This window comes from Pantherophis guttatus, chromosome 5 (genome assembly GCF_059756535.1).
Source record: "Pantherophis guttatus breed Tessera chromosome 5, ASM5975653v1, whole genome shotgun sequence".
NCBI lineage: Eukaryota > Metazoa > Chordata > Lepidosauria > Squamata > Colubridae > Pantherophis > Pantherophis guttatus.
Window position 1 is genome coordinate 96,560,688 of NC_142067.1, and position 21,475 is coordinate 96,582,162.

Below are 21,475 nucleotides of genomic sequence, written 5' to 3' on the forward strand. Positions count from 1 at the left end.
TTTGTTTAAAGACAGTGTGTTCTGTTTGTGGTTTATTGACAGTGTCTGTCTTGTCACTATGTACACATTTGTGAACTGGATTTAACCAATGGTAGTTGTTGCATCCGCTCTCATACATTGTTCTCAGTACAGAACAGTAGCAATGACTGTGGTTTCTTACTTCAGACCTAGATCTAAAAAATAAATTATTCAGGTGGTCTGCCAGCAAAAGTAAGGAGTACTTTAGAGTGTTGTGAGCCAAGAGAGAAGACACATATAAGGGAAGGAGAATTTATCATCATAGGCAGTATTGAAGTATGTTAGTTTCTATCAGTGCAAATCTGGGGAAGGAATATTTGCCTGCTCTTATTGTATAATGAGAAAATACAGATTCCCCTCTTGCTCACAAAATGAAGCCGGAAACATGACTTGCTAAAAGAGGAAGAAATGATGACATTGAGGTAAGGGAAGCTGATTAAAAGGAAATATGCATATGAAATTCCGTTTAGAACACAACACTTACTGCATCTGATAAGATCGAAAGGTAAGATTTTTCATTCAGAAAATAATCCCTTTTCAAATTACAATTTCTCAGATTCACTACCTCAAATAATATTTAAGCATTTTTAAAAATGTCACAAATAATATGTACATATTTGTTTCCTTTCCTTTGAATGCCTTAATTTAACTATTTAAATTAACTTTTTATTTGAATGCAAGTAGTTGGCTTAAGAAGTCTTTGGATTTGTTTCACTAAGTATATCTATAAATCTATTATCTCCATTAAGTAAATTTTCTCTGTTAATTAGGCTAATGTAGTAGTTTTTATTTCTCAGATCCCAAATGAAATCAGTTCAAATGAAGCTTCTATTGTGCTCTATATTCTGTCTCATTCATAGAAGCTTCATGGAGAAAATCTTACATTCAGTTGTAAATCAACCATATTTCCCCATGTTTCTTTTGAAATTTTATTAAAAGGTAGTATAAAAGAGAATAGATGCACGTTATATTATTATGGTTGGATTGTCACACAGCCAGATGTTTAAACTGTATTTGGCATTTTTATAATTTCTTATTTATAGCCATTATAAATATAATCCCTATATTAAAAATTAATATAATAGTGACAGTGGTAGCTATGAATCAGTGCAGAAAAGAGCAACAAAAATTATAAGGGGTTTAGAGGCTAAACCATCTGATGAACAGCTAAAGGAACAACGTATGTTTAGTCTAAGAAAGAGAAGGCTTAGGAGGGACATGATAGCTATCTTTCAATACTTGAAGGACTATCACAGGGAAAAGGGGATTGATTTATTCTTCAAAGCACCAGAGAGCAGGACAACAAGCAATGGATGCAAGCTCATCAGAGGAAAATCCAATGTTAAACTAACAAGAATTTTTTTGACAACGAGAACAAGTCCTATGAGTCTATGATTTTATGAACTTTACTGGTCCCATGTTTTAAAAAGATGTTTTAGAAGAAACCTCTTTCCATAAAGTAACTATGAAATATGTCACAAAGCATTTCTGCTTACCTCTATACACTTTCCATGTAGCTTCTGTATGGAATAAATTATTTTCAGATCACTATATTTGATTATTTCACAGTAATGAAAAGAGTTTCAATGTCTGCCACTGGAGCTTACTGCCAAAGATTCAACACTGCAGAAATGAAAACTTAGTCAACAATGCTTATTTTTTTCTGGTGCTTTCTATTGTTTGTGGCAAGAGCAGAAGCTGGTGATATTACTGTTACTGGTAAGCTATGTTATTACACTTACTGCAAATCTTCATTGTTTGACATTACTTTCTCAGTTTTCCTATAAGGCAGAGTCCCCCAATTTCTCCAGCGAGAAGAATGGTTTTGCACAGTGGTGAAATCCAATTTTTTTTACTACTGGTTCTGTGGATGTGGCTTGGTGGGTGTGGTGTGGCTTGGTGGGCATGGCTTGGTGGGCGTGGCAGGGAAGGATACGATAAAATTTCCATTCCCACCCCATTCCAGAGGAAGGATACTGCAAAATCCCCATTCCTTCCCTACTCCTGGGGGAAGGATATTGCAAAATCTCCATTCCCACCCCACTCTGGAGCCCGCCAGAGGTGGTATTTGCTGGTTCTCCGAACTACTCAAAATTTCCACTGCTGGTTCTCCGAACTATTCAAAATTTCCGCTACTGGTTCTCTGAACTGCTCAAAATTTCAGCTACTGGTTCTCCATAACCTGTCAGAACCTGCTGGATTTCACCCCTGATTCTGCATGAGTGGCCAGCAAGCATGCACCGCTCCATTTGCGCTTGTCTGCTGCTCACACAAATGGGGATGTGTGCGTGCTCACTCATCACTTCAGAATAGCCTGGTTACGAACCAGGTCCAGTAGTAGGTTGGGGACCCCGCTATAAGGGTTTGTGATTTTAAAGGTATTGTGATACCTTGTGACCCGGGACTGGGCACAGAAGCAACACAGCTGGAACGAAGGCTTAACTCCCCTTTATTGCTCCAACTTTCCCCCCAAAGTCCCATAATCACTGCAAGTTTAGGAGCAAAGCTCTAAACACATCTCCAATAGTTCATGGCTGCTATCAGTCCAGAGGAGCAGCACAGTTCTGACAGCAGCCACAGTTCAGGGAATTTGGTTCCAAGGAGTCCTCGTCACAGGGAGAGTTCACTGGGACAGAGCAGAAGTGTGTCGCTGCGAACTCACACAAAGCCAGACCAGGCAAGCAAGGCAAGCAGGGAAAGGCAAATAGGGCAAGACAAGCAGGGCAAAGCAAACAGGGCAAGCAAAGTATCCAGACGTCGGTAACAGCATGTGACACTGGAAAAAGACAACACTTATTCCTGACAAGTGCCCTTCTCAACAGCATCTCTTTAAATCTCATTTCCTAGGTGAGCTTTGTGAAGAGGGGCAGGGCACCCTCCTCCCAAGTCGTTGGGTTTCCCTGGACTGATCCCGCCTCCTCTCCATTCTCCGTGTTTGGGGATCAGTGGGGGGGGGGAAGGTAATTTTTCATCGCCAGAGCTCCGTTGTTCATTTGGTCCACTGCCTGTCTCCCCTCCATCCTTGCCAGGTCATCCTACATCCTCTCTCCTTCACTGGTAAATCTTTCCAGGCCTGAGGGATCTGGGACTGCTTCGTCCTGCTCCTCTGGTCATTCCTCTATTGGCCCTAGCTCCGTCTTGTCCTCCTCCTCAGACCCAAGCTCCGACAGGGCCATATATTTTCCTACCTAAAGCGTGATCTTATATCTTTCACAAAAGCAGATTTTAATGATTTCTAGATAGGGAAGGCTTCATAGGTTAGTGGACAGGAATATGCATATTTCTTGTTAGCTACAAAAGTTTATTCTGCATATCAATAAACAATATAAGACTTTTCAAGAATACATACATTCTTGTCCATTATTCACCCTTCAAAACTCCATCCTCTTCTGAAAGTATCAAAATTGGTCTTGAATAGCAAACAAGGGTTACCTTTTCTTAAATGTGTTAGCTATACACGTTTTTCAGCTGATGATAAAAATATTTCAATTCAAAGATTCAATGCAAAGAAAACACTTTATCTGAAAAAAGATTCTGAGTTTAATTCCCAACATTTCCTGATCATTCTGGACGTTCCTATTAGAAGTCCTGGAGAAATGTTATCAATCAGTGCTGATCACATTGAAGTTGATAGATTCAACATATATTAAAGACATATTGAAGATCAATATGTCTTTAATATATGTTGAATCTATGGAATCTTTGAACTAATGCTGAATGCTGAATCAGGCAGAGACTCTAATCTTAGTCCAAAGTCTGTTTTCAACAGATAGTTGTGGTATTTTTTAAACTGCAGAATTTTCTTTGAAATGCTGCTGCTCTGAATAGTTTGTGGGGAGTTCATTTCATCATTTCTATGAACATTGGCCTTAACCCATTTCTTGGTACCAATTTTTTTAATCTCCTCAAATAGATTCACCAGGCAAATGGTGGCTTTTAGGCTTTCCCTTATAGAATTGGGAGGAGAGTCTTAATTAGGTTCTTTTACCCTTTTATGTGCTGCCAAACTCAGTATCAAATAAAAAATGTGCATGCTTTTGTGTGTGTATGTGTATGTGTGTAAGCATTTTCTTTTCCAATAGAGTGAGGCTAAATGGACTTCTGCTATTTCAGGACCTATGGATGCTTGGGAATATGTCAATGTTTTGATATCAGAGGTCTTTGTGGTTTGTCTTCCAGCTGTTTTAGAGGATCTAAGGAATGCAGCTAGTTAATCTTATTCATGGCTGTAGAACTAGTGCTTGGCAATGAAATTCATAAAATATCGCACACTGGCAAATCTGATGCCTTATTGTTACTAGTTGAGAAACTGATTGCTTCTCAAAAGCAAAGGCCTCCATATGTTCCTGGATGCTTATAATAACTAAAATGTTAAAAAAACATTTTAAAATGTTTAAATGTTTTTTTAAAAAAGTACTGACTTTTTAATTTTTTTCCCCAGATTGCCTTAAAAAGCATACCAATGTGAGGTACAGAGCCATCAGCAACCACAAATTTATTGTATCATGTGACCTGCCATCTGAAGACACTACATCAATTTATAACCATTCTCCTCTTTATGAAAATCATGTGACGTGGTTTCGGCAATCCAGTGATGGAGGATCCACTATGATCCTCAATGATAAAACTACCAATCCTACTCCTTGGGGGAATTCACTTTGGTTTAACCCAATACTAACTGAACATTCTGGAATATACATCTGTATGAAAAGGTTGGTTGTGTGAATGAGCTTCTAGTTTGCTAGTGTTATACCATTCCAACAATCACTTCTTAATTATTTTGGATACAATTTGTGGGTGGTGGTAGAAGAAGGTTTAGCATGAAATTATCTTTATTTCAAAAACAACTGGGAATTAATAGTAATAATTGGGATAGATCAAGTTTTCCAATGCCACCCAGAGTCCTTTGAGTGACATGGGCAGCTACATAAATTTGAAAAATGAATGAATGAATGAATGAATGAATAAATAAATAAATAAAATTATAACCTACCCTCCTTCCTCCAAGAGTTCTCAAACTCCTCCCTTGTGCAGTCTGTAATAATATTAAATTATTTAACTATTTTAATTATGCCAATAGACCAAATGTCTACAATAAATAGCAATCAGGCCTTTTATTTTAATCTGATATGATCTACAGCCAATTCTTTGTAACATACATTTTTATTTAAACAACATTTTCATATTAATCATAATTCAGAACTAGAATGGAAGCTACTAAGAATATACCCAGATGCTGTATAGTGTGATCATAGTCACATAACTTCAAGAATTATTTGCTACTATATAATATAATTCTGGAACAAGATAATTTAAGCCAGGATATTAAACTATCCATTAATAGGATAATGAACAGGAATTTTCAAACAACTGGGATGCTCACAATTTTCATACAGCTTTGTGCCATATCAACTGGCACAAAACCTTACACAACCTTTGTGTAAATTTCTTCCATAAATAAAATCTCCTTTACAATATTAGGATATACTAGGACATTATCAATACAACCTTTTTTCAAAGATTTTAATAATACCATGGTACTCAACTGCTTTGAAACTCATAAAATTTGGTACTTAATGCAATTTAACACGAAAATATTGTCCAGTACTCATCAGTTGTTTGGTACATCACAAGCTAGAACTTGTCAGTGTCAGCTGCCTTGTGATTCACTACATTATTCCTTATGGAAAAATTTGTTTTGGTACTCATCTCCCGGAACCAATTAAGGATGAGTACTGAAGTACCACTGTACATTTCAGGTTCAGCAATATATTCAATTTGTTTTTTCATTTCCTGCACAGAATTAATCTCTGGATTATTTCACCTGAAATTTCTTTTTGTGTCACACAGGGATAACATATCACCATGTGTCAATATTTTAATAGATGTTCAAACAAAAATTATGGCTAATTGTTCAGCTAACAACAGAAATGACATTTATCTCTTTGTGGACCAAGGAACATCTATTGGTTGCCCAGGAAAAAACTGTTACTCTAATTTTCCACAATCATCAGTGAAATGGTACAAAGTAAGTTTTTTTTTAAGGTAATGACTCCTTTGAGTCCATTCAATTGCTGTGCATTTCACAACAAATAGCTTTGATTTGTTTGAAAAACTATAGAGAGATTGTTTGTCATTATTCCTACTGGAATCTTTTCTTTGACCTCCCAGTTTAACCTTTTACCCTAACATTCCCTGTCAAGTTTGGATCTTGTGAGTACTTGGGTGTACGTTCAAGATTAGCCAAAGTCAGGCTGCTACTGGTTGGGAAAACATAAAATCATTTAATTTTAATTTAATTTTAAGAGTTAAAATTGTTGGTGCAGTGGTTAGAATGCAGTATTGCAGGCTAATTATTCCATCTGCCAGCACAGTGGTGGGTTGCTACCGGTTTGCCCCGGTTCAGGATAACCGGTAGTAGTGGTGGCGGGAGGCTCCGCCCACCCTCCTGGATGTCATCAAATACGCTCTATGCATGTGTGAGCGAACCGGTAGCAAAGGTAAATGAAACCCACCACTGTGCCAGCAGTTCGATGCTCACCAGCTCAAGGCAGACTCAGCCTTCTGTCTTTCTGAGGTCTGTAAAATGAGGACCCAGTTTGCTGGGGGCAATATGTTGACCCTGCTTAGAGAGGGCTGTAAAGCACTGTGAAGTGGTATATAAGTCTAAGTGCTATTCCTAATTGCTATTGGAAAGGTGGGATGGAGAAGGTTGTAGGATCTCGTTTCATGTAGAATAGGATTTCACAATCTGGCACTCTTTGGTTATAATGGATCACAATTTGTGCAGTTCCTAGCCAGTACGGCCCAAACCAAATTGGGATTCATATTAACTGGAATACCACATATCTGGAGTCCACTGGTATAGGGAAGGCTATTGCAGAAAAAAAAAAACAAATTAAAACTTTTTTTCACCCAAAGTTATTTAATCACACCCTTCATGATGGATAATCATGATAGTTTTGTAATTCATTTGAGGATCAGAATACCAGTTGCTATGAAGTATCTGGTGGTTAACTTGAGAATTTGTATGTTTTACCCTATCATAATATTTGAGTTGTTCATCTTTATCTTCTTGTAGAATGGAATACAACTAGAACTTAAAAAGAAAAGACCTGGCCTACAATTCTACCATGATAAACTAGTGCTGCGTTCTGTGTATGATAAAGATAATGGTACTTATACTTGTGATTACATGTTGACTGACCACAGTATACAATGGAAAATGAGAACAATACTGAATGTGCATGTTATCTGTAAGTCCACTATACATAATTCAGCATAAAAAATCATTTCATAGAATGTGTTACATTTTGGCAGTGAAATAGGTGTTAAGATATACTATATCAGACTTATTTTGAGTTTCTTAATTTTGTTAAATTATCATTATATAGTAATATTCAATTACTATTTGAATTATTTGCTTAGCTTTGTCATTCCTGTCTGGTCTAAGCAGTTATGACATTCCCTTAAAGAAATATACTCAGAAGATACAAACATGTGTTTTATAAACTTTAAAAAAGAATGAAAAAAAATGAGATTTATGTGATAATTAAATAAATAAATAACTGACTGCACTTCTTTTTCAAAATGGATCTAATTTTATTTTGGAAAACTTCACAAGAATGCATTCAAATAATTCTTGTTTAAGATTGATGGAGCTAATCTGCTATTGCAGATTATTATGGCAGCCCAATTATGCATGCTAAAATAATCTCAGTGGAAAGTCTATATATCATATGGAAAAAGTTCTGTTAAAGGAACAACATCAATTTAAACCTTGATATGCCACTTGTCTTGAAGTGTGTGTGTGTGTGTGTGTGTGTGTGTGTGTATTTGTGTAAGAAGACTAGGAAATTTCCTGCCCACTAGCAGTTTGAAAGGATGCAAATGTGAGTAGATAAATAGGTATCACTTTGATGGGAAAGTAACAGTTTACAGCATGGGTCCTCAAACTATGGCCCGCAGGCCGAAGCCATTAATCCGGCCCACGCAGGACCACAAAGTTGCCCTGCCCACATCGCCCCACCCACCCTTCAGCAGAGCACAGGACTTGCCTTCAGGAGCCCTGTGGGCTGGAACCGAAAGGTAAGCCCAACAATTTTGGCCTGCAGAATGCTTCTGGAGGTGGGGGGGTGGGTGAAAGGAGGCAAAAAACTGGGTGAAAACAGACCGTTTTTGGTTTTGGCCTGCAGAATGCTTCTGGAGATGGGGGGGGCTGAAAAACGGGGCACACAGATGCCCCAGGAGGCAAAAAAATGGGCAAAAATTCACCTCCCCTGAGTCCAGATAGATAGAGATAGACACAGAGAGGGAGAGACACAAACAGAGACAGAAGGAGATGGAGAGAGAGAGAAAGAAAGAGAGAGAGAAAGAGAGAGAGAGAGAGAAGGAAAGAGAGAGGGAGAGGGAGAGGGAGAGGGAGAGGGAGAGGGAGAGAGAGAGAGAGAGAGAGAGAGAGAGAGAGAGAGAGAGAGAGAGAGAGAGAGAGAGAGAGAGAGAGGAGATATTTCTTAAGCTCCTTGGGGCTGAGAAGAATTGCTGCAAAACTGAGTTTCCTGAAGTGGACCTAAATCCACTTAGGTCCACTTCAGGAAGTGGACCTCACTACTTCACTAAGTAAGTAGACCTACTAGACTCCTAAACAACTGAAAAAACGATCTAGTAAAAAGAAAAGGCAACCAAAAAAGCAACATGCAAACAAAAGCAAATAAAAACCCCCCAGGAGCAAAACAAATTAAAGTTTAATTTGTGTGCATTGTTCAATGGACTGTTAAATTGGCACGTCCACCTAGTCACATGACCTAGCCATGCCCACCTAGACCCAAGACCACCTAGCCGTGCCCACCCAGCTGATCTGCCCCCCCCCCAACAATCTGAGGGGCTGTGAATTGGCTCCCTGTTTAAAAAGTTTGAGGACCCCTGGCTTACAGTATAGTCATGCTGGCCATATGACCACAGACATGCCTTCTGACAATGCTGTCTCCCTCGACCAAGAATGGAGATGAACATCAACCCCTAGAGTCAGAAATGACTGGACAGGGAAAATTTTTTCCATTAGTAGGGAATACTCTGAAAATCATTATTTTTATTTTATATAAGCAAATTGTTTTTCTTTGCTCTCTGCTTGATTTCAAAAGTCTGTTTTCTATCAGGTTTATGGAAATAACTCTTCGGCTCATATGCTGGATTTATATCCAGTCATATGCTGGATATAAATCAATAAGCTTGTTAATTGCTCCTTTACCAGGCTTCAATACATTCATGTGTGTGGTGCAGTGATGGGTTCCTCCTGGTTTGGCCCGGTTCAGCCGAGCCGGTAGCGGTGACGATATGACGTCACCGAACCGGTTCTCTTTGTTCGGCTTTGTTCACCCGCCCCTGTGTTATTCTTACCTTTTATTTCTTCTTTTTTAGCCCAGCTGATAGTGCGGCAGAATGGATTGCCACACCTCAGCTGGGCAGATTCATAACGTGATCGTGGGCGAAGCGTGTGCACAAAGAGGCGATCACATGTGAAGCGCATGACAAAGAGAACCAGTAGTAAAGCTGGTTAGAACCCACCGCTGGTGTGGTGGTGTTGGCATGGCCAATGATCTTTGTTCCTTCTCAATAGAACTGAGAAAGTTTGTTGCAACTTTGATGGCTCCAAATGAGCAACCAGTCACACGACCAACTGACCATACTGGCGCACAAGACATATATAAGCTAAAGAGGAATAGGCCAAGAAAATCCTGCTGATGATGTTACCTAGTCTGATAATGAAATGTTTAGAAACTAAATTGAAACAAGCTTGGAGAGCAAACCACTGCCAAAATCTAAAACCCAAGCGACACGTATTTTCTATTATTTCATATATATTTTTAAACTCCTAACACACAGTTTTTCGTGTTTTAGCAAAAGACACTATCCATCCTCCAAAGGTTTTGAATCCCAATGATGGGATGATCCTTGAAGTAGAAATTGGTAAGATAATTAAATTTTCACATTTATTTTGCAACCTATGAGATAATAGGTACCTTACATTGACTGCATTCCACTCTAAGATAAAGCTTAATTTTAGCAAAAACGGACTAGCTGTGGGTACTTTTGGATTAATTATTTTATGATATAAATTTCAGATTGTCTATCGCTTTAGCAAAACAGCAGGATTCTATTCTGAAAAGTTGGAGAAAAGTTACAATTTATTCTAACTCCCAGCTGGTTCCCATATGTACATTCACCAGTTAATGACTGCAGCTTAATGATATGCATTTGATAGAACTATTGCAATGTATGGATTCAAGAATATTTTACCAGATATTTCGAGGGCTGGACATTATGTTTTAAAGCCCTAAATGTATTTGAGCCTTAACTATTATGATCTTTCTGGCGAAAACTTTTTTTTTTAGATTTTGAAATGCTAAATGTAATAAAGGGGAGTCCAGGGGTGGGCTGCTGGGAATTCGCAGGGGTTCAGGAGAACCTCTAGCTAAGATTCTGTGCAGTCCGGAGAAACCCCAAATCCCACTCCTGGCTGGCACCACCCACCCCTCCCCTCCCAGGAATCCCCACGTGGCCCATTTTGGATGTGCACGGAGGCTCAGGGTGGGTGAAAAATGGGCCTACTGGAAGTTCGGGAAGGCCAGAAATGGTGAAAACCTCCAGAGCCCAGGGAGGGCAAAAACATCCCCCCACCCGCCATGGTGCAGGAGGCTGACTAGGCCACGTCCACCATGGCCACACCCACCCAGCAAGAGAGAACCCCTTGCTAAAATTTTTGAAGCCCACCCTTGTGGTCACTGGTTAAAATATAGGTTAGTGCCTTTTCTGCAGACATTTTAGTTGACCAGTTCCTCATTCAAAGGTCCCTTTTGGCATCCTTCTTGCCCCTATCTATGTACAACATATTTTTTTCTTTAAAAATGGCAGATGTTTTACTTTCTGATTTGTGGGGTTGTTCGCCCTTTAAGGTAGCTCAGGCAAGAACCTAGAGTACTAATATCTTCATTGTCAGTTTACATAAGATAATTTTGCAAGTCCAAAAGTACTTTTCATCTTTACAGTCCATAAAACTATGGAAAGTCCCTTCTGAGATGTTTGCCATGTCCCATTATTTCTGTGGCCTCTTATCTGTGGCCTCTTATCTGATCATTGCCATCTGCAGCTCTTCATCCTTATCTGACCATTGCCATCTGCAGTTCTTCATCCTATCTCCTATCTCCTAAGGCAGGGGTCTGCAAACTTAAACACTCAAAGAACCATTTGGACCCATTTCCCACAGAAAAGAAAACACCAGGAGCCACAAAACCCTTCCCGTGCCTATTTCTTGAGCGGTCACAAAACTAGCATATGTAGTTGAATTAAATGTTCTGTTTTCTTCTGAAACTTTTCTTTACTTGGATTTATCCATGGTTGGCCTACTGGGGGTTGAAAAGCTCAATAAATTGTGTGCCGATGGGTGTCACACCTTGGCGGTTGCGACACATATTTTGAGTGACAGGGAGCCACACCAGAAGGGTGAAAGAGCCACATGTGGCTCCAGAGCCGCAGATTGCTGACCCCTGTCCTAAGGTCATTTCCACATACCATAATAGGAATGTACAGATTATTATTCTATAGCAATTTGCTCTAATTAATATGTATCTGTAGCATTACATTAGAACACACACATTTATCATATTAAATGCAACATTTTTCAAATATGTCACTATTAAAACCTAATAGGAGAAAGACAGTTTGGTGTAAGGCATCAGGCTACAAACTGGAAGATTGTAAATTCTAGTCCCATTTTAGGCATGAAGCCATTCACACCTCACAGCCATAGAAGGCAAGAAATGGAAAATCCTTCTGAAAAACCTTGCCAAGAAAACTGCAACTGTCCAAGCAGTTGCTAGGAATCAAGACTTACACACGCACACGTCTAATATAATTATTATCCTATGTGCTTCAGTATCACCTCCTTTCCACCAAATGCATGAAAGATAGATTGGAAGTGCTGTGTGATGAAATCTAATGACAATGATAAATATATTAGTCTTTAAGATGCAACAGGATTTGTTTTTGTGTAAAAAAGTCCATAGCTACATGTGTTATTTTTTGAAGACCCTTGGTATACGCTACTTAATATTAATAACCTGTGAATTTTCAAGTTGTATATAAAGAATCTCATAACCATGTGAAAATTACTCTAAAATATTTTGAGATCCATAGAAAATATGCATATTGTTTTCCCCCCACCCTCATCTTTTTTTTTTTTTAGGTCAACCGATTGATCTTGAGTGTAAAGCACAATTTGGTTTTGAGATGAATGTTTCCTCCTCACTAGAGTGGCACCAAGAAACCAGTAAAAGCAAGCAACTGATAAAGCAAGAGAGGTAGGGAAAGAAAATGTTTGAAATAAAAGAAGGAAGGAAGGAAGGAAGGAAGGAAGGAAGGAAGGAAGGAAGGAAGGAAGGAAGGAAGGAAGGAAGGAAGGAAGGAAGGAAGAAAGTGACAGAGAGAGACACACAGAAAGAGAGAGACAGACAGACAAGAAGGAAGGAAGGAAGGAAGGAAGGAAGGAAGGAAGGAAGGAAGGAAGGAAGGAAGGGACAGAGAGAGACACACACAGAGAGAGAGACAGACAGACAAGAAGGAAGGAAGGAAGGAAGGAAGGAAGGAAGGAAGGAAGGAAGGAAGGAAGGAAGGAAGGAAGGAAGGAAGGAAGGAAGGAAGGAAGGAAGAATTTTAATCCCATCACAAGTTTTTGGGGCATGACACATGACATGTTATTCAAAGACAAAATGTGGTTCTCAGTATGGAAATTGTTCTATATCTCAGACATAAAATATATGTCTTCTCATACATTTGCCACTATGACACTGCAGATGAAATTACAATTTTTTTAAAATTATCCAGTACATTCTCTATTGCCATCTCAGTCTTCTTTAACTTGCCCCATTCTGTGGATCTTTAATCCTGCTTTTGTTTTTGCAGGGGGTTAAAAAGGACTTTGCGTTTTTTGCTTGCTCATTTATTATACTTGCAAATAAATATAGCAAGCAGAAAGGTATATGAACATGCAAATGTCAGCATGTTTTAGTAGGTAGATTATGAAACTAGAACTTGCAAATTATAGGATCAGAAGCATAGGATTGTGGCCTATTATGCTTCTCTCTCCCTCCCTCTCTCTTTCTTTTAAGTGCATCATCCCTCAGTTCATAACTTGCTAAATCCTAATGTGGCTTGTTTGATTTTCGGTCCATGACTTTTCCTAAGATTAGTCATTGAGTTTAGCAAGCTTGTTTGGGGTTTAATTTTTCACTGACTTTATTCAATCAGTTGTGTATAATCTGTAACGCATGAATTAGCTATAGGAATTGGGGGAATTAATATAAAGTGGGTCAGTGCAGCGCATGTTAAGATTCTTACTGGAAAGATGGGTTATAGAAGAAACATATTAGTACCTGAGTGGCAGATTCGTAAGGTGGCTTCTGGAAGACCATGTTGACCAACCATAAATAGAGCTGTTTCTTGTTTAAAAAAAAACACCAAGAGTTTCAATGTGAAACTGGTAGATGTGACTGCTACAATTTTTTATTCTTTTTGTATCCGACATAGTAAGAGTCCTCTATACATATTTAAAATATTTCTTCATTGGTATCATGAAAAGCTGCAAATGTCTGCACATGGATGGGAGCATGACTGATGAGAGCATTATTCTTTTTAGAATTCATCCACAGGGACTGGATGGACAAATCTTTATTCTTACCTTCAAACTGATCCAAGTAACTGAAGACGATCTAAACAGCCACTTCATCTGCTTGGCCCAAAATTCTATTGGGAATGCTACTGGAGTGATCAAACTTAAGAGGCAAACAGAAAAAGGTAAAATGTCAAACCACTAAGATAATATCACTTCTCTACTTGACCTCATTAACATTTTTTTTGGTTTCCTGACCTATTATGCTATGGAGTAAACACCTACATGAATTTCATGAGCCTTAGCCTCAATTTCCTATTATAAAAACAGTTCCAGTTTCTTGTGCTGTCCTATATTTATCTTGGATAAAATTATTTAATCTTCCTTGAAGGAAATTAAGACTCCTTGAGAAGCTCATGAACAACTGTCATCACAACATTAACTATACTGTGGTGATATATTTAGTTTACTCTTAAGTAAACTAAAGTTTACTTAGTTTACTTTAGGTTTTATCTTCAGCACATCAGAAATCTGAGGAATAACTAATTGGCATTCTAAGGCATCAACAACTTGCCATACTTTTAATTGTTTCTAGAGAAATTCAGCAACTTCTTGTGATTTTCTCTTCCTTCCCAAAAGCCCCGACAGAAAAGCAAGCCACTGCACTTCTTATGTCTTTTCTCAGATGTTGGCATGGTAATTGGTGAAATTCAGGCTGCATTAAATTGGCGGGAATCTAGTACTGAAGAAATAAGAAATTCCAATCCACAAAAGATATCTAAGTGGATTTAGATCTTCTAACTGTTTGCCTAAAATAGAAGAGTTTAAAGTCTTAAGTCTAGGCTTTCATGGACACCTCTAAAAGTTTAGAATTTTGGATGTTTATATGAATGGAAGTACAGTTTGCTGATGCACCTGAATAGAACTACCTTCTGTGTTGTAAACATGTCATTCTTCAATCAAACAAAATTTATTGCTCTTTGAAATACATCTATTTCTTCAATGGACAAGTTCAGGTCACCATCCATTGCATCTTTTCCCAACTGTTATATTTCACCTTTAACTTTACTGTTAATCATAAATTTCATCATTAAGTTTGTATTATGTTTTATCTATTTCTCTTTTCTCTTTAGCAATTCTTTTCTTTCTTACTTTGTGTGGCACTATTATAACACTACTTGCAGTGGTTTCAGGAGGCCTATTGGTTTATAGGCACTGGATTGAACTTGTATTACTCTATCGGAATTACTTAGCCAAAGATGAAACTCTGAGTGGTAAGTATATTTGATTTACAATAGCATTTATTGGTCAATTTACTAATGGTAGAAGATTGGTCAATATTACTGGTTCTTATCAGTTCTTTCTCTCTCTCTGTCTCTCTCTCCCCACCTTACCTATATTTGCTCCTACCTCACCCATTGTTTCTAAGTATCTTAATTTGACATACAGGGATCTCAGCAACCCATTCCCAAATATTGAATACTAATACAATGCATACAAAATATTCATTTTTATGAGAATCCCTGGTTGTAGAATTAAGCATCTCTCCTGACCCAGTGAATAAAATATTAGATTGAAACTTAAGAAACCATGTTTCAAATCTCTTGCCCCCATTCCCAATGCAGAGGTATACTGTAACAATATTCAACACAATCTATAGAATTCAAATAGTAGGGTTTAGTCATCATTTGGAAAGAAATGATTATTAATAAGCCCTTCGCTATTTCATCAATCAGATATGGTAAAGGAAAATTAGAGAAAGTCAGTCCTAGGAAGATGGAATTTTCAGTATGAATCAGGCTGTACCAAAAAAAAAAAAAAAGCCCAAACCAAAACACTGCACACACCCACGTTTCTTAAAACTTGACGTAATCCCTTCAAATACACAGGAAGCAACTCTTTATCAAAGTCATCAGAAAAATCTGATGAACTCATTTTTTCCATTTCTTTTATTGAATTCACTTGATCGAAGCTTCAACTTTCAAACATTTCAAATATTATTGTTCGACTTCAATGAACAAAATTAAAAACTACAAATAAAATACTGTAATTGAACTTCAATCTTAAAAACAGAGACCATAGAGAAACACTGGGCAGATTTCATAAAAATATTGGAGAAAGAGAAAGAAGAATGAGGGAAGAATTGCTATGGAGATACCCTAGAGCTGTGATGGTGAACCTATGGCACGTGTGCCACATCTGGCACACGGAACCCTTTCTGTGGGCACGCAAGCTATCGCCCAGCTCAGCTCCACCATGCATGGGTGTGCACCTCCCGCCAGCTAGCTGATATTTGGGATGCGTGAGGGGCAGGACACATGCGGGAGATGTGCAAGCATGTGTTGGGTTGTGTGCGCATGCACAGGGGGGATCATGCGTAGGGGGCAGAGGGAGTGCGGGAGGGAGCAGCACTCACTCCCTATGGCCCATTTTTGGGCCCAGGAGGCTGCAGGGAGGCCTACTAGGCCCAAAATGGGGTGTGAGGGGCAGGGAGCATGGGAGGATCACATGCACATGCGCAGGGGGGTCATGCATGCATGTGCGGGGCGCATTGTATTATGGGTGCTGGCACGTGTGCATGCTTTCAGCACATGGTGAGAAAAAGGTTAGCTATCACTGCCCTAGAGGAATGTATAGCGGCTGTTACAGAATCCTGTTAACTAAGATGTTTTTAATACTGGTTTACCACAGAGGTATTAAATTCAGGAAATGAATGTAGGTCAAAATGTTCATTTTCTAAAAAAAAAAAAAAAGACTTTCGACCCTCCACCCTTTTTTGATCCTTTGTTTTAAAAGTTTCTTTCTCATTTTTAAGCTAAAGATAAAACTTTCTATATAGCTGTTTTTCTAATTAAAGTGTATGATGAGTTTTAAAAGTGAGTTATATAATAAACTTTAGGATACCTGAAAGGAGCTGGTAGCTAAAAACATTTCTTTTCTTGTGTTCTTATTGTCAAGCAATTCTGAATTTTTTAAAAGATAATCTAGCTGTGAAGGTAGAACAAACGCTCATTTGTGATCTGTTGAATTAAAAATGTACAGAATTAAAAAGTGAAAGATAAAAATTACAGCGATAATTTTTACACACAAACATGCACATAATATGCATACATCCACATGCATAAATACATAGCAATAGCATGACATTTTTTTGCTTAAAACTCACCAGTTTGAAAAGTTCATGCTCTAAATTTCAGAGATAAGGAGGAATTTGAATCAAATATATCTACATAGCGTAGATCAGTTCAAAAATATACTATCAGGCTCTGATGTAGATTTAAATCACTTTTTCCTTTATTATACATCTCCAACTGAGTACTACCTAGTTATGTTAAAACTTCAGATGGCTGTGAATTCTGCAAGTTGAAGCCTAATGTAGTTGCAGAGTACCAGGTTGATTAAGGCTGATTGAACTACTTCTTGAAACTTAGAAAAGTCACCAATGGTCCAAACTGTGTGGTAAAGAAATAGGATTAAGAAGAATATGAATCTTATACTGTAGATGTGTTCTAAATGGAATTGCTCATCTGGAAACTACAGCTGATTCAAAATGCAACAGTACAGATGGTAACAGGCGTTTGTTCTTATGGCCATGTATTATTACTGCAATATGAACTATGTTTGCTGCCAGTTGACTTCTGGGTGCAATTCAAAATGCTGGTTGTTTCTTATAAAGCTCTTCATGGCATAGGTCTATGTTATTTGAGGAATTGCCTATCTCCAATTGTTTCTGCCTGTGTGGTACATTTAGGCAGAATGGATGCACTTCACACCTCTCCATTAAATATTATCATCTTGTGCAGTGATGAAATGTAAAATTTGTTACTACTAGTTCTGTGGGCGTGGCTTGGTAGGGGGGGTAATGTGACTGGGTGGGCGTGGCCACCTTTTTTTTTTTTTTTTACTTTTAAAAGGGCCTGGTGGCTCAGCAGACTAAAAGCATTGTGATTAACACCAGCTGTCTGCAATTACTGTAAGTTCTCACCCGGCTCAAGGTTGACTCAGCCTTCCATCCTTTCTAAGGTAGGTAAATTGACGACCCAGTTTGTGGGGGCAATAAGCTGACTTTGTATAAATATACAAAAGTATGAAGGCTATTGCTTAACACATTGTAAGCTGCCTGAGTCTCCGGAGAAGGGCGGCATATAAATCAAATTTTTTTTAAAAAAGCATTTTTTTGGCCAAAGAGGTTGTAGAAAAAATGCTTTTAAAAGGTTCTGAAGATCCCAGCTGACCCGCACGATCATCAGAGGCTTTTTTTTTTACTTTTAAAAGCATTTTTTTGGCCGAAGAGGTTGTAGAAAAAATGCTTTTAAAAGTAAAAAAAAAAGCCTCTGATGATCGTGCGGCTCAGCTGGGCATGGGGGTGGGGGGGATGCAGGGATTTTTGCTACCGGTTCTCCGAACCACCCACCGCCATCACTACTGGAGCATTTCACCCCAGATCTTGTGGGATTGAGGAAGTGTTCTCGCTGGAGCTGCATCCCTCCAGAGATAGGATTGGTGCCCAGATTCTGGAAGGATTTTAAGATTTTGGCTCTGTGCTCAGGCCTTGAGTTAGTGTGTCCGTGAAATCCCTGTTGTTTTTTTATTAGTATGCTTATTTTTAGTCTAGGCTGCCATGTTTTTTTCATGCTTTTAAGTTTTATAATTTATGTTTGGATAAATTTTGGAGCGGGTATCCATAATACATTTAATAAATAGCAATCATAATTGTTCGGTAATATCTTATTTGCACAAGATTCTTACACAGTCAATATAAAATGGTTTGATTTTCGTGTGTTACAAATTGCCGTCCATAAATTTTCTGTCCTCAATTTCCAAGCACTGGTGCTGTATGCCTAATTAACACGTTCTGCTGTACTTTAGCCTAGATATGGGAATTGCTTCATTTTCTATAAGAAAATGCTCCAAGATCAGAATTTGTGACCAATAGTGAATTAAGAATATTGATGCAATAATTAATTCATGGCTCAGATGGCTTACAGAATTTGTTTTAGAGCAGCCTCTGCTGGTAAAATGAAAAAATGGTACAATTCTCCAGTGAGATAGATCAGCATATTTTAAATCAAAAGAATATTGTGGCATCATAGAGTGCTTGACTGAAATTGCAGAAACCTTGGTTTAATGCCCTCTTTGTCCAGTAATGCACAATGTTGCTGTGGGCAAATTATGACTTCTGGATATTGTTTCTGGTATTGCAGTAGCAATACCACTTCATATTGCTTTACAGTCCTCTTTAACCTGTTTACAGAGTCAGCATATTGCCCCCAACAATCTGAGTTCTCATTTTACTGACCTCTTAAGGATGTCAGCAGTCAGCAGAATTAGCCTGCAATACTGCATTCTAACCACGGCAGATACATAGTTTGTATGAAAGAAGAAGTATGTATATTTGTTTGATAGTTATGAAATTTTCTTTTGTTACTTCAGTGTTATTTTCATGAGCAAGATTTTGTAAACAAGGAATTAGAATAAGAAAACACGTTAATTTTGTGTGAGAGATAGGAATTTTTTATTTTATTTTTATTACTATTTTATTTTCATAACAAGAATTAAGTAAGATAGTGGAGGCTCTGTATAAAAAGAAGTTGAAATCCAGACCTAGTTCAGTGTTCTCATTTCATCAACCCACTGAGTATAGTTCATCTATATATGTAGGATAGTTTGTCTAACACAACATTTAATACAGTTTTGGTATGAAAAGACATCCTAGCTATGGTGGCTGTTTTTATTTCTTATACACACTTACACACATAGAGAGACTCATATAATACATCCATATACAATCAGGCATGCACAGGCACACTGTTGCCAGAATATCTCTGCTTTTCCTGATCTCCTTCCTTGCATTGTCTGACTATACATGGTGGTAGTGGCCAATTCAAGCAAAAGATTTCTCTCCATCGCCCTGATTTAAAAAAGATTTTCCTTTCCTTCTCCTTTCTTTTGCCTTTCCTTCCTCCTTTTTAAGTTTTAATGCCCATTTGTTTCTTTCCATCGTTGTTATTTTAATTAATTCATTTATTTTTAGATTGGAAGGAATTTGATGCTTTTGTCTCCTATGCAAAACCGGAATTCATTGAAGCCAACCAAGAACCATGTCCCGAGGAGCAGTTAGCTCTAGAATTTCTTCCACTCGTTTTAGAACATGATTATGGATATAAACTATGTCTCACAGAAAGAGACATCCTTCCAGGCGGAGGTACTATTTTCTTTGATTTCATGCAATAGCTAAAATAAAATAGCTGAATCAATACTTTCATGGTAGAAAGCAGTGGTGGGTTGCCCCCGGTTCAGACCAGTTCTCAAGAACTGGTAGTAAAACCGGCAGGAGACCCCGCCCTCTGCCCCGGATGTCATCATCGGCGATCTGCACATGCGGTCCTGTTGTGAACCGGTAGTAAAGGTAAGTAGAACCCACCCCTGGTAGAAAAGCGACAGCCTAATGTTAAACAAAGCATCATTTGCAAGTACAGGTAGTCCTCGACTTACAACTGTTTATTTAGTGACCGTTTGAAGTTAGAGTGGCACTGAAAAAAGTGACTTAGGATTGTTTCACACTTACGAAAATTGCAGCATCTCCATGATTATGTGATAAAAATTCAGATGCTTGGCAACTGATTCATATTTATGACAGTTGCAGTGTCTCAGGGTCATGTGATCACCTTTTGCGACCTTCTGACAAGCAAAGTCAATGGGGAAGCCAGATTCACTTAACAACCGTGTTAGTAACTTAACAATTACATTGATTCTCTTGAGAAGTGTGGCAAGGAAGGTCATAAAATGGCCTTTCCCAATTGTCTCACTTAGCAATGGAAACGTTGGGTTCAATTGTGGTCGTAAATTGAGGATTGTCTGTAAAATCAAACCCAAACCAAAATCATGTTTACTAAGATTTGACCTGTTTGAATAAAATACATTGATTCTGTAAAAATCATTGACGGTATTGGTCAGTGGAAAATACAAAAAATACAGACTCATTCCTGACCTAGACACAGTAGATGAGTTGCAAAGAAGGAAGAGTTTCATTTTGTTTACTTCTCAGATTTAATTAGCTTGCTTTTTCAGAATTTATTGTTTTGGTTGAATTTTATACTGCTCTATACCTCTAGTTCAAGGCATAGTTTCAAAGACATGAAAAAAGAAATAAAGTATGTTATTAATCATGCCCTCTTTTGCCAGCCTATACTGATGACATTGTAAGTGCCATGAAAAAGAGCAGGCGGGTCATCGTCATTTTGAGTCCAAACTACGCTAAGAATAGCCAAGCTCTCTTTGAACTTGAAGCAGCAATCAACACTGCCTTGGAAGATAAAACAATGAAACCCATCCTAATACAGGTTGAGACTTTTCAGGAGCCACCTTCATTATCTCCTAAGGTGAAGAAAGCCCTCAGGATTTTGCCCAGGGTTACCTGGAGAACATCTACCTCCCCTTCAGCTAATAAGCAGTTCTGGAAGAAATTACGATATCACTTGCCAGTGAAACTCAGCAACAGTGCCGTGGACAAGTGGCCTTCATTTCCCATCAGCAAGCGTTGGTGTTGGTAACAGAAAATGAGAAACAAAGGTTGAGCAAGTAGAGTATAATACTGTAGAGGCCATAGCTCACTAGTTCAAAACTCTCCACAGCTATAAATGATTATTAGATGGTAGCGTTGGGAATTTGAGAAAGATTCATTTGCATTTTATTTATAATATGATTGCTTTAAACTAAATCTCTGAAAGTTGTACTTCTATGCATGTTGCCATCCATTTTACCAATTGTTTTTAAAAATAAAGCCCATTAAAC

General features: G+C 38.2%; 1 protein-coding gene across 1 annotated transcript; it reads left to right on the plus strand.

Moving 5' to 3' along the window:
* Nucleotides 1–1,587: 1,587 nt before the first annotated feature.
* IL18RAP (interleukin 18 receptor accessory protein) lies at nucleotides 1,588–21,320 on the plus strand. Its single transcript, XM_034420536.3, has 10 exons — nucleotides 1,588–1,737; nucleotides 4,460–4,730; nucleotides 5,869–6,046; nucleotides 7,100–7,274; nucleotides 9,916–9,984; nucleotides 12,260–12,374; nucleotides 13,709–13,866; nucleotides 14,815–14,955; nucleotides 19,716–19,886; nucleotides 20,867–21,320. The coding sequence occupies exons 1-10, from the start codon at nucleotides 1,668–1,670 to the stop codon at nucleotides 21,232–21,234; spliced, it is 1,716 nt and encodes a 571-aa protein (XP_034276427.2). The 5' UTR covers nucleotides 1,588–1,667; the 3' UTR covers nucleotides 21,235–21,320.
* Nucleotides 21,321–21,475: the final 155 nt, after the last annotated feature.